The 13076-nt window shown below is 37.5% G+C and overlaps 1 protein-coding gene and 1 long non-coding RNA gene across 4 annotated transcripts; one reads left to right on the top strand and one right to left on the bottom strand.

Moving 5' to 3' along the window:
- The first annotated feature begins 1930 nt into the window (after positions 1–1930).
- LOC147216266 (ras-related protein Rab-5A) lies at positions 1931–13076 on the top strand. Of its 3 annotated transcripts, XM_086177962.1 has the most exons (7): positions 2026–2295; positions 2499–2590; positions 6736–6952; positions 9052–9203; positions 9330–9452; positions 9721–9814; positions 10120–13076. In XM_086177962.1, the coding sequence occupies exons 3-7, from the start codon at positions 6787–6789 to the stop codon at positions 10233–10235; spliced, it is 651 nt and encodes a 216-aa protein (XP_086034088.1). In that variant the 5' UTR covers positions 2026–2295; positions 2499–2590; positions 6736–6786; the 3' UTR covers positions 10236–13076. The 3 variants fall into 3 exon arrangements, with proteins under 3 accessions (XP_086034089.1, XP_086034088.1, XP_086034087.1); XM_086177963.1 differs by lacking the exons at positions 2026–2295; positions 2499–2590 and adding an exon at positions 1931–1999; XM_086177961.1 differs by lacking the exon at positions 2499–2590.
- Positions 4289–8837, bottom strand: LOC147216267 (uncharacterized). The gene is made up of 3 exons (XR_015109141.1): positions 8541–8837; positions 8179–8425; positions 4289–4411 (listed from the first exon to the last, which is right to left on the bottom strand). It is a non-coding gene; the product is annotated as an uncharacterized LOC147216267 (long non-coding RNA).

Here is a 13076-nt window from a genome sequence, read left to right on the forward strand (position 1 = left end):
AAAAACGTGCTGGTACGGCCTTATCCGGAAGAGGTAGGACTTTTTAAATCACGTGACCAGTCTGATTTGACGTGATGATACCGCCCTCTGCTGGTTCTGCTTTGTAACACACCTTGAGCTCCAGTCCAAAGGTCCTGGGTGCGTCACAATATTTAGAATTATAGATTAATTTTGTTTATTAACTTTATGGAGATTTTTTTGATTTAAGAGTTGGAACATTCATCAAAGAAAAAATCTTGGATTTCCCAATTAACTACAAATATATATCGTTTGTCAGATGAGATTATGTGTCCTCTTTATCCTCAGTCAATTGGTTTGTGAAATGTTATATCTGTTTCCTAGTAAAATATCTTTCACAAGTGTATTATTATGTGTATATCAAACAAACAGATAAGAAATCAGATCATATAGACTCCACAGCTCATGCCCCAAATAAACAAAACAAGTCAGTCGGAAACTGCATACAAAGTGACTCTTACATGTAACATGAAACAATATATATGTTTTTAAAAAAATCCCAGGCAAGACTGATATTGATTCTTTTAGGCCTGTATGGTAATGACATATGCATAATGTGCACTATTTCAAATGTTTTATGACATGATTCTGAGCACTCAATAGACAAGACTGTTGTTAGCACTTCCCAAAATAGAAAAGTCCTGGAAGATATGTAATATATACCATCAAAATTAATTGAACTATCAGTTTACCGTCATTAAAAATTATGTATAAGTGAATATGTATAAGAATATGTATAAGAAAGGCAGACCATCATTACACAGTTGAGAAGAACAAGGCAAGTGGAAAAAACAGGATAAACATATTGGAGTATGGATACAGCGCCAATGAGATCGAATGTGTATTAATTTTTTAGGACACAGAATTTGATATGCAAGTTTAAAAGCCATTAAGCCTGAGTAAGACTTTAGCTGAAAGATGGTGGTTAACAGAAAAGACAGAATGATAACTTTGATGGCAATGAAATGGAGGGAGAATTACATTTGTAGGCGATGGTAATGATTGAAATGCAGAGGTAATGAAACTCTATGTATGCCAACTGCCTTAAAAAGCCACTGGAGAAGATGAAGCCTGTTTATGTTACACACTCATCCTTTATGAGAGGTCATTCAGGTAATATGGATGATTTTACTGTAATTACTGATAACAGCAACAAAACATGCCTTATCTTGGCCGAGATATTGATTCTTGTCCCCAGATAGTTTCTATTAGTTTTCTTTAGCACTACTTGTCAGTTTGTGTGCTGCATCTGATACGTGCTTATTGAAAAAAGATATGGTCATAATAAGTTTCCAAAAAGAGAACGCAAAGAAATATATAAGGAGCCCAATCTCTGCATCTTGGCGTCTGTAAGATTTCAAATACGTATGAAATTTTTTGAAAAACAAACAAAATCTTTACTAATGTTGCTGTCTGGTAACATTTAAGAAACCAAAAAATTAATAATGAAGTAAAAACACAATTTCTTAAAGTGAAGGGGGAAAAAAATACAATTACAATTTTAAAAAGAGTGTTTAAAGCTATCAACGCTTATATCAGTTTTTGAGGCGACATCCAATGAAGGCCTAATTTAAGCTTTTAAAAGTACTCTTTGTAAAACGTAATACTACTTGAATGTTAAAGTTGCGCTCGGAATGAGATGAATGTCATCTGCAATGCCCGAGCCGGTTTAGGTTTGTGACCCTTATTTTTAAAGTAATAACCTTGTCTGGTACGCTACTTCAGTCTGTCCAGACATACAAAGGATAAAACACTGTGAAATATAATCCAAAATGAAAAGCGAGACAATGGTCATTGCGATAGGTTTCCATGTGTTATTCTACATTCAATTGAAAAAACTCCGCGCCTGGGGAGGAGAAACCCTGGCTACCATGACACGGACGACTGTGACATCACAAAGGGAAGAGGTGATGTCATTTTGGGGTAGCGAGCCTGTGAAAGGGGATGCGGTGACTATGATGCCGCTGTGAGTGCGCACTGCGTAAGTTTCACAAAAATTATCCGCTACCGTCACAAATTCTGCGGTTTTACGAGTCCTGGAGAGGCTAAAAAAATAAACAACCCGCCAGTGAATGGATGGTGAACGTGCTATGTGACGTGGCGCGCGAGGCGGAAGGGCTTGTTTGTGTTTTGATTCCAAAGGGAAGTTGCGAGAAGAAAGAAAGGAGGAGACGTGACAGGATTGTTGAAACAAATTTCTCGGGTCCCCAGCTCCACCTCACAACAGTGCCCCGGGTCCCGAGTGTTTGTTGGTTATAAACATCGCCTGGCTCTCAGGTAGAGTACATGACACAAGACGACAAGCAGTCGTTTACAGCTAACTAAATGCTAACGTTTGCCCTAGTTGTCATGGGGGACTAGCTGGCGTTGGCGCTAGCAGACGTCAGCTAATGTTGGTGATGTTTGATAGCTTGAGGTATGTGGACAGAGATTCTCGAACTTTATGTCGTCCGGTTAAGACCACTCTGCTTCTCCCCCAGCCTATCTGCAACCCACATTTGATAGCCAGCGGTTTCCGACGCACTATGCAGAGTGACAGTTGACTTTGTGACAGCTAACTGGGTGGAATCAGGTCAGTGGGTGGATTGCTAACAGTGCTAGCAAGCTGACGTTACTTTGAGCTGTCTGTGGCTTGACTCTTATTTTAAAACGCCAGCGATCGGCTGCATTAATGATTCGTGATTGTTAGCTTGTCTCGTGCCGGTAACTCCTCTATATTGTTTGAACAGTCCATCGTTTATGTATCATTTGACCACGGTGGTGTATAGGTTACTGTAGGACGGAATGCTAAGTAATGTTGGCTAATAAATGAGCTACCTAGCTAGACAACAATTACAATTTGGAAGATGGCGCCCCCTTCTAACATCAAAATATACACATTATTCAGCTTGGACAGTCAATTACAGTCGGCTCATGACAGTCCAATCTATTTTTATGACCACTGATTCAATGCCTTGGTTGTTGACAATCTCTATTCAGGTAATGGTTTTGTTGTCTTCACTTGACACCTTGAATTCCATTTGTTATTTGTAATTAAATACTTTAGTGAAGTTTCACTTGAACAGCTTCTTTCTTCCGTAGCAGAGAAGCACAATAGCTCAGGATCTGTCACTCATATACCACATTAAGGTTTTTCACCTAAAATAGATAGGTTAGATTGAACGATTGAATGTTACTACATGCTATTGTACATCATTTGCCATAGAAGTTAGTTGTTCAGTGCTTAAAATGGTAATTTTAAATAAATTGAATCGTAGCTTGTTTCTTACATTAAGAGGGTATTTAACATGTAATTGCAGGTTTGTCTTCAGAGTAGATATAGCTTAGGATTTATGCAGCAACTCGTTAATGTTGATATTGTAAATGATAACAATGTCATAAAAATCGTAATCCAAGTGATTCACTAAGGGCAGAGATTGAGTGATATTAATTCCACTTTTGTAAATATCTCAAAGTATTCTCCATCTTTTATTGTAATGTTAGTAACTAGTATTTACTTGTGGAATAAGAAATTAATATGGTATGCATCATGAAAGTGACCAAACTTTTATTTTGTTCACATTCCAGAAAGCATGCCTGAGACAAAGTCACTGCAAACTTGGACACAGCTGGTGCTTATTTTCTGACAACAGCTATTTGTTATATAGGAGTTAGTCAGCAGGTCTATCCTAAGTAAGTTACTAAGCAATGCTTGTATGCATGGTATTTATCCAGTCAGGCTCTCACCATCATAAGAGGCTCAAGTAATGTGGCCTGGTAAAACTGAGGGTCATATCAGGGTCTCCCTTGCTTCTTAGCAATTGATGTTCAATATTCATTTTAATCAAAAAAAACATCATTCATGTCGTAGAGGAGTAGAACATTGTGTAATTGTCAGTATATTGATGGAACTTGCAAAATTGATGTAAAAGTTAATTTTTTTGAGGCAAAACACCAAAGAAAATAAGCTGAACATTTAGAGGAAGTTTGAGCATTTTTAAAGGTGAATAATCTATCTATCTGAATGACGTAGCACTTTAGATTTTAAGCTCAAAATGAAAAGTAGGTGTCATATGAGCAAGAAGTTTGGCTAGCTACCCTTTATGCTGTGGTTTTTAATGTCAAAGTAGGAAACGCCTTAACTCCAACCTTCATGTATTCTGACTGGTTTGTTATGATAAAGTAATTTTATTTCCAAGACTCACCTGAGTTCAGAGGCTGCTGGTAACACTGAAAGAAAAAGGGGACTGATGGAGAATGCATTTTCTTCAGGGTGAAGCTGGAGTCTTACCATTGCTGGGTCAGGAGTTCTGACATACTGTTGTTACGATAACTGTATTAGTGTCGGCCCAGTCCTCTGGTACAGTCACAACAGTGATTTTCTTCTTGCCAAGTGAAATGTCTGCAGGAGAGACTGCAGAACACTGAATTATTGTCAGCTCTTGAAGAACAAAGTTGTGTTAGAAGATAGGATGGAGCTGCTCAAGTGAATTATTAGAGCCCAGACAAAAAAAAAAAACAGAACTTTTAAGCCTTTCACAGATAAAGCAGTATAAGTGTATATGAGGGATAAGATGAGGCCTTTACAGATATTTTTATATAAAATATCTAGTCAGTATACTACATCTTAAGTCCCTGCATGTCTTTAATAATGTAGTTTATACATTAATTTGTAGTTGAATACAGGTTTTCATGTAAGTATCGGAATTTCAATTCCATCCTAATGACTCAATACTGTTGTGATTTCATCTAAGTATTCTAATGTAAAAATTAATGCTACGTGACACTGTGAATGTCAGTTGGTATGAATAGATTTTTGGCCCAAAGGGGGATTTTAATGTCAGCTTGAATTGAATTTCCAGCTAAAATGTCTCATCTGTCCTCAAGTCTCTGTTACATAATATTGATGTACACTGCAGCTGGTTGTTATTGACTGTCAACAATATTATGCTGAAATAATTTCTTACACAACAACATTTTGACATGGTAATCTTATGAATACAACAAAAAATCTTAATTTATCAAAAATCTAATTATTTTTCTGCTAAATATCTGTTTCCATTTGTATAATCTTAAAGCTTATTTAATGAATGATTTTAATATTTTACCTCAGTTTAAGGATGAAGTTTCCATCAAAACATTTCTGAAAAGTATTCTTCATATTCAGTGTTGAATTGAATGACACAACAGGGAATTCTATGCCCATTTAAATTGTTCTAGAATTCCTTTATTTATTTGAATCTTGTTGCACATTATAAAGGCGTTACACACACACACACACACGGACACACACACACACACACACACACACGGACACACACACACACACACACACACACACACACACACACACACACACACACACACACACACACACACACACACACACCGAAATGTATTTCTTGACTGATGAATTAGAAAATGGTTGTATAAAATATTAGACTCAGCACCTCTGTTTTGAATGAAAATTATGATGTCTATTGGTGTAGTCTGCAATCTGACAAGCCAGTCTAAATATATTAATAGCAGAGAAGGGCAGCTTGTTATTTTTAAGACACTTTCATCAGATTCTGTGCATTGAGAATTTATTACACTATCACACATTGCCTGTGTATGTGTATCATTAGTAAAAGGTACTCAACTACAATGGTCGGTAATTACATGGTTTCTCAAACGACTTCCATCAGCAAGTCAAACAATTTTCCTCTCTATCCTCTAAATACTTGTTTAAGGTATACTGGACAATGTATAAGTTGGTTTATTTGTCAATTCTCTCAAGATATTTTCAGTGCTATGCCTTTACATAGCTTAATTTGTATTAAAAAATACTGATGCCATAATAGAGTTTTAGTAACCAAAATTTTAGCAGAAGGCTGCAGAGAGGCAATGTTGCAAAAGTTATTCAGTCAAACCCAAATGATGTAATGACTCTGTAGATGGACTAAGCTGTAGTGGAAGTAAAATAAAGACAGTGTGGCTTATTTCTTGACAGAAATGTCTTCAGAAAAAACATTGATAATTATTTTGGAAAAGGAGTTTACAGATGTTCTTTGGTTTGGTCCTCCTGTAAGCAGACAAAATTAGACAAATTTTTCTTTTTTTTTATCTTTCTTTACATTGTTTGTTTCGTTATTCATCTTCATTTATACGGGGGACTTTCGGTTTGTTTCTGCTCACATACTAGCAGTCTGAGTTGAGTTCTTGTTTATCGTCTTGTTGCTTAATATTGACGATTTCAGACTCAATAAACGTTTTTTTTTTTTGCCATGACTTCGAAAGACAACCACAGTGTCTGTCGCTTTACATTAGCTTTATACTGAATTTTGAAATGTTATTGTTACAATCCTGAAAGGCAATTAAGCCGCGAGAGGTTTCTGAAAATCAGATTTATACATGCATATGAGTTCATTAATACTTGGTTTTGTTAACATTCAAAGTTATACCCAGTTAAGACATGACCATAGCAGCAAGCCAGCTGTTAACCTTTTAGTGCGGTAAAGGGCTGTCAAACCAACAAAAGATTCAAATTCACATCATTTGGATATCTATTTTTGTACATTTTTGGCCATCTCATCACCTACAAATAAGCTTCGCGCCTCAATGATTCAAAATGGAAAAGGGGCATAACAAAAACAAAGATTTCTGAAAAAACGTTTGCTTTCTATTAGTTATTTCGCATCGATGACACTACGCTGAGAGAGAATTGATTTTGATCATTTCTTCTCGCTTTTCTGACAGCAAAAGTCCTGATAGTGAGGTACACAGGACACCAGGGGATCTGACGAGGTCATGGCCAACCGGGGAGGAGCTACAAGACCCAACGGACCCAATGCAGGGAACAAGATCTGTCAGTTTAAGCTGGTGCTGTTGGGGGAGTCAGCTGTGGGGAAGTCCAGCTTGGTGCTTCGATTTGTCAAGGGACAGTTCCATGAATTCCAGGAGAGCACAATAGGAGGTAAGAAAAGTGTCATCAGAGAAGATATTTCTCAATAGTTTCAGACAGTTTCAAATGTGATCAAGTGTATATTGTCATTTTGAATTTGAATCAAAAACTCAAGTTGAGTTGAAAAATGACAAGTGGGTAGATTTGAATTCCCAAAAAGTTAAGAATTTTGATATTTGAACGGCTACTATAGCAGAAAACATTCTGGGGTTTGGTCCAAATAAACAGAGTACGAAACAAACAAAACTGGATCTGAAAATAAAATCTGAGGATCATCAATGTCAACAATGAAGCAAACATCTTGTGCGATTCAGTTTTCAATCAGCCTTCTACTCTACCCCTTCACCGGCTTAGACATGCCTTTTATAACCACAACTGCACAATGTCATTTCAGGTCACAGTTGCTATTACAACTCCCATAAATCTATTTCAGATTCAGGAAGGACCTACTTCCTTCCCTCCATTACAGTATTTGCTATTGTCACGGCAATCATCAAAAATAAACAAAGCATTTAGTTTTATAGTCTGCTCCTTGAGAATTTGGACAGCAAGGCATTTAAAAAAATCTTCTGCTTAAATAAAGCTTCTGTGCACACCACATAGTGAATTTGAATGCAACAAATGAGATGTGATTGAAGTGCAGACTCATCCTCAGTATAAGATTTTTAACAAAATACCATTGAATATTAAGGATTTAAAGACATATTCATACATTGAATCAATTTCAGAGGATCTAAATCCTCAATCTCCCTCATTAAACCATGGAAACTAGATTAAAATTCTAGGTTTGATTCTAACTGTTGAATTTTTATTGGGTAGCTGTTTCCTGCTAATATCAACATGACAGACAAACAAGTGTTACTGCAAACGAGGAATGAAATCATTAGGCTGAAATATATATTGTCTGTCAGTCTGTCTGTGTGTCATCACCATTTGTAAATGATGATGAAGAGTTTCTGTGTGTGTGTGTGTGTGTGTGTGTGTGACTGAGTGACTGAGTGACTGAGTGACTGAGTGACTGAGTATGGCCAGGTATGGCCAGGTATGGCCAAATCAGAAATTGGGATTTTAAAAGGAAGGACTGTGCCACACAAAAAAACATTGAAGGCACTTGAAATAGATAATCGTCCTTCATTGCTGGGAACACTAAAATACAAGAAATCCAAATCAGACATTATAAAAAAAAAAGATAGAAACTAAGATAGTAACATTCTTTGGATAGACAAATCCAACATTACCTGTTCCATGATTGGAAGAGAGGAGGTCCGCAGTCTTTTGTCAGGTATGGTGAATGAAATGCAGTACATGGGCACGCATTGCTGCCAGTGGAAGTGGGACCTGGTGTTTTTTGATGAACGTCTCAGTTCGGCACCATGATTCCTGAACTGGATTCTCATCATTTGAAGACAATTGTTGCAAAACAAAGGAGCTTCACACCGCTGATGGATTGTGGCCTCAAACACTGTAATGGCAACTCGAGAACTTCTGAAGACAGAGAAAGTATCATTCACCAGATCTCAGCACAACTAAGCATATTTTTCTTTTTCTTGAAATAAAATTAAAGGCAATGAGACCAAATCCCAGCCGCAAATAAACATACCTTGATCAGCAGTGTGGTAAATTATCTTAATGGAAGAAACTGAGCTTTAATGAAAGGCATGTTTCAGTCCACAGGATTTCGCTGGCTGGAAGGACGCACCTCTTTGTTTTTGGTTATTTTATCTTGCTACTTTTGATCCACTAAACATCAAGTACTGTGTATAAAAAAATGAAATGCCATTTTGAATTAAAGGTTAAAAATCTGCATATTTCGATCCCTTTATTAAACTCTTGTGGTGACATACAAATGTAAAATGACAAGGATTAGATAGCTGAGAAAATGCTGACAGAAGCCAAAAACCAGATCATGGTTGCAGCATCTTAAACGTATTATAAATAAGTCTTCACTTAAGCTGAATTAGAATTCCATAACTTAATCAAATGCAGTGTCATAAAATATAGATAAATATAAATATTTAAAATTATGTTAATGATAGTTCATATTTATATTGTGCTTCAGAGTATTGCTTAGTTGTAGATTTTGACTCACCCGCCATCTTCTCTTCATTCAGCGGCTTTTCTCACCCAGACAGTGTGTCTGGACGACACAACAGTGAAGTTTGAGATCTGGGACACTGCAGGTCAAGAGCGTTACCACAGTTTGGCTCCGATGTATTACAGAGGAGCACAGGCTGCCATCGTTGTCTACGACATCACAAATGAGGCACGTTCATTTTTGATTCCTGTTGATCGCATTCATCCCCAGCTCTGACCCCGGATAGCCTTGATATCTATAACATAGCAGTTTCACTGACTCAACAACAAAAGAAAAGATTTGGTCTCTTTTCAGGAGTCCTTTGTTCGAGCAAAGAATTGGGTGAAGGAGCTGCAGAGACAAGCTAGCCCCAACATAGTCATCGCTTTGTCAGGCAACAAGGCCGACTTAGCCACCAAGAGAGCCGTCGACTTTCAGGTCAGGCCAAACAAAGTGTGTCATGATGATCTTATTTTTGCCCCAGAATATTTATACAGTTCCAATATATAGGAATAGTGATAATCAGAACAGCATATCTTTCTGTTCCAGTTTATGTATCTTTGCCAGTTTTAGTAATTGAGTCTTGTGTTAACAGATTCAATCCACAAATATGTTCCAACATCAGATTCTCTCAAAACACTTCCAAGGGTCTCCAGTATCTGAATTTGTGATAAAAATGCATTTTGATTTTTCATGGATTTGTCAGGATGCCCAGTCCTATGCGGATGACAACAGCTTACTTTTCATGGAGACATCAGCCAAGACATCGATGAATGTGACTGAGATATTTATGGCTATAGGTAGGTGATTTTTTTTTATCGAAAATATTTGACAATTAAAACGCTAAGATTTTTTTTTTTCGATAAACTGTACTTTAAAAACTTGATATAGATTTGAACGGTACCATATGTTTATGAAAAGAATATCTTTTGTTCCTGAATATTGTTTTTCATTTTCAGATATGTTATATCTGTGGCGTTTATGCCAAAATGACTCATTGCACTAGTACTGGTGTAAAATAATTACTGTGCTCCGTTCAGCTCTGGAGGTTAAGATAACAACCTTGCAAAAAAGAATGTGTCCTGAATTTTTTTCTGTCCCCCAGCAAAGAGATTGCCGAAGAATGAGCCTCAGGCTACGGGAGCCAGCAGCGGGCGGAACCGGGGTGTTGACCTGACAGAAGCTGCTCAGCCCGCAAAGGCTCCGTGCTGCAGTAACTAACATGAAGAACAACACCCCACTCAACTTGTACGGCAGTAACTAATGAGGCAAATGCCCCGAATGCCACAGTAGTTACTAATGCGACATGTTGTACTCTCTCTTCAATTCTCTTATCTGCCAAACAAGATAAGATGGCCTGTGCCCGCCCCAACCCCACACCATTATAATGAACACACACAGCTCTTTTCTCCTTTTCCTCCATCATAACAAAGCCAGGTGAAGCTCCCTGACCTTTGATTTTTGATCTGTTATCCAGCTTACTAAATCAATCATTTTTTTTTACGGATAGATTGATGATAGCAGATCCCAGAGACAGTAGTGCACCCTTCACTTTGCCTACATCCCTCCAACTACAGATGTAAGATTAATTTTGAGGAAGTTGTTACTTCCCCTTCTGGGATGGTTTAAGACTTAACCGTTGTGTTTCTAATATCAGTCGCATTTGTCTGTTTTTCCTCTTTCTTTTGTTGTTTGGTATCATTTAAGTCAAACCTACAAATTCACATACCCATGTATTTACCTGGTCTAAAATAGTAAAAAAAAGAAAACCTTTGCATCTTTTATGATGTAACAGCAGTAGCACAAAAAAGCTTAATAGAGGAGATGAGTATTCTTGTGACTCAAAATAAGACAAGTGGAAGGTGGAGGAATGCTCCCCTCTTCTGACAAGGACCTTTTCAATGACAGTGTAAAATCTTTCTTGCAGACCATTGTCCTTTTGAAAAGGCCCACTGTCATACAGTCCATCTTATTCTCCATTTTAACTGGCACTAGTGTTTATTCTCTTCACTCCAAGGCCTGTTTCTCCCCCCGTGGCATTGTGCAATTTTCACAGTATTTACTCTGTGACTTGAGTGTCTGCAAGGACCAATGCAGAGTAGCAAAAAGCCCTCCGCCCAGCTTTCAGTAGAGGAAGACCAGGGTCTCGAAGGTACACGCTGTTGTGTCACTGCCTCTGCATTTCCTGTCATTTCCTTTCATGAATCTTGCTTTGTCATTCACCTAGTTTGTTTGACCTCAGCCTCTCAGATTCCTACCTTTGGAAAATTCTCTTAACTAGGCAGTGACCTCTGAGTGTGACATCTCAGACAGGACTGCAATGTAGACAAAATCTACCACATCGGATCCAATTTCATATCTTGTTAGTGATACACGGCAAGACATGGTATGTTTTTGGTATCCATCACAGTTTGCAAAATCCTTTTTTTTTTCCAAAAACCATGACCAAAAGACAGAAGTGCCACCTATTTTAGGTACAAGTCCTTCATCGTGTCTGGGTTGGGCTGTTGAGTCTTCTGGGACTCAGTGCTGTGGAGTTTTGTTTTGTGTCACGCGCCTGTTATCTCGTTTCTTTGTTTTTCATTTGTAGTGGGAAAGCAGGGACAGCCTCTGGCATAAAACCCTGCTGTAAAGCAGCTCTGCTGCTTTTTTGCAACAACAGCAATAGAAACAATAGAGAGAAAATGTATTGATACACAATATTAATCATCATACTGCTTTGCTCTGATCACAGACTATGAGCTTCCCCAATCGACACCATGGCCTCCTATCGGTTTCCTACACTCCAATCAGTGTGCAATATAACAGCTTCACCTATACGACAAAGTCCTGGCTCCCTTTCCTCAGCGCCTTTTGTTACATCACAGCTTCCCCCCTTGTGAAACATCACTCCCTTTTACAGTGCACGAGGTATGCCGGACACATACACAGACAGAAGTGGGTTACCTGTTCCAGTGTATGAGTGTTGCTGCAGGGTTTGCACCTGGTTAAAAACAGAAGAGACTGTAGTAAGTGGGGAGTTGCAATTTGTGTGTTTGCTTAATAATCACTGTTTATTTGTTTTTTTTGGCTTGATAAGGAAGTGCTTTTGACACAGCTGCCTGTCAGTGTGTACAAACTGAACTCGACTGGCTGGCTGTTGACAGATTATATGCACAGACACACTCTAACATGCCCATTTGTGTGTTTTCAACACACATTTGCACATGGACTCAAACATAACCATGACTTCTTCCCTTTGAACATATTTGTACATAACACACATGTTTCCCCTCATCCTTACTGCCTATATACTTTGTTACACACACAATGCATAACTCTTTTTACAGGTCTGTCTTACTCATGCCTTGCACTAATGATGCTCATGAATATATCTTGTCATAATTACAGCCAGTGTGATATAAATATAAATACATATAAATATATATACATATAAATATATAAATAATATACTGTAAATAGGGTGTTGCGGTATAGTCAACCTTTTTGATTTATTAGTGACAGGACTAATGCTTGCTAGAGCGTCATGCAAAAAAAAACTGTACAGTTCGCTGAAAAAAACAGCTGCAATCTGGGTTTGGAGTTTTGTTGCTGTTTCTTTTTTCACACAAATTGTTAAATTATAATCGGTGGTGGTCTTTATAAATGTATGTAGTGTTATTAACAAAAAAATGAATTTGCATATATTTAGTTGTCTGTCTTGTACTTTTTTCTCAGATGAAAAGAATAATATAAACATTTTGGTTTCTATTTTTTAACATTTATTGCATTTCACTAATTTTCTTTAATTGCATCAGGATTCAATGTCTTCTTTCCCCTGAATTCCAGAGACCTAGCTTTCGGAGGAGACAAACAGAATGCAGTTTGGTTAATATGGTGATAATGTAATTGGAACAGTGTAACACCTATCAGCTGGCACAATGGGGATTCATCGGGTAAATGAGTTAAAACATAATAGGGATGTAAATTGTATGGTTTCATTCCAGCTGAAAACATTTTAAAATGCAAGCATTTTACAGTACTGTTATGTAATGACCAAATAAATACAGAAATAAATTTGAA

This window comes from Fistularia commersonii, chromosome 30 (genome assembly GCF_037954325.1).
Source record: "Fistularia commersonii isolate RoL2024-O1a breed Wild chromosome 30, RoL_Fcom_v1.0, whole genome shotgun sequence".
Lineage (NCBI taxonomy): Eukaryota > Metazoa > Chordata > Actinopteri > Syngnathiformes > Fistulariidae > Fistularia > Fistularia commersonii.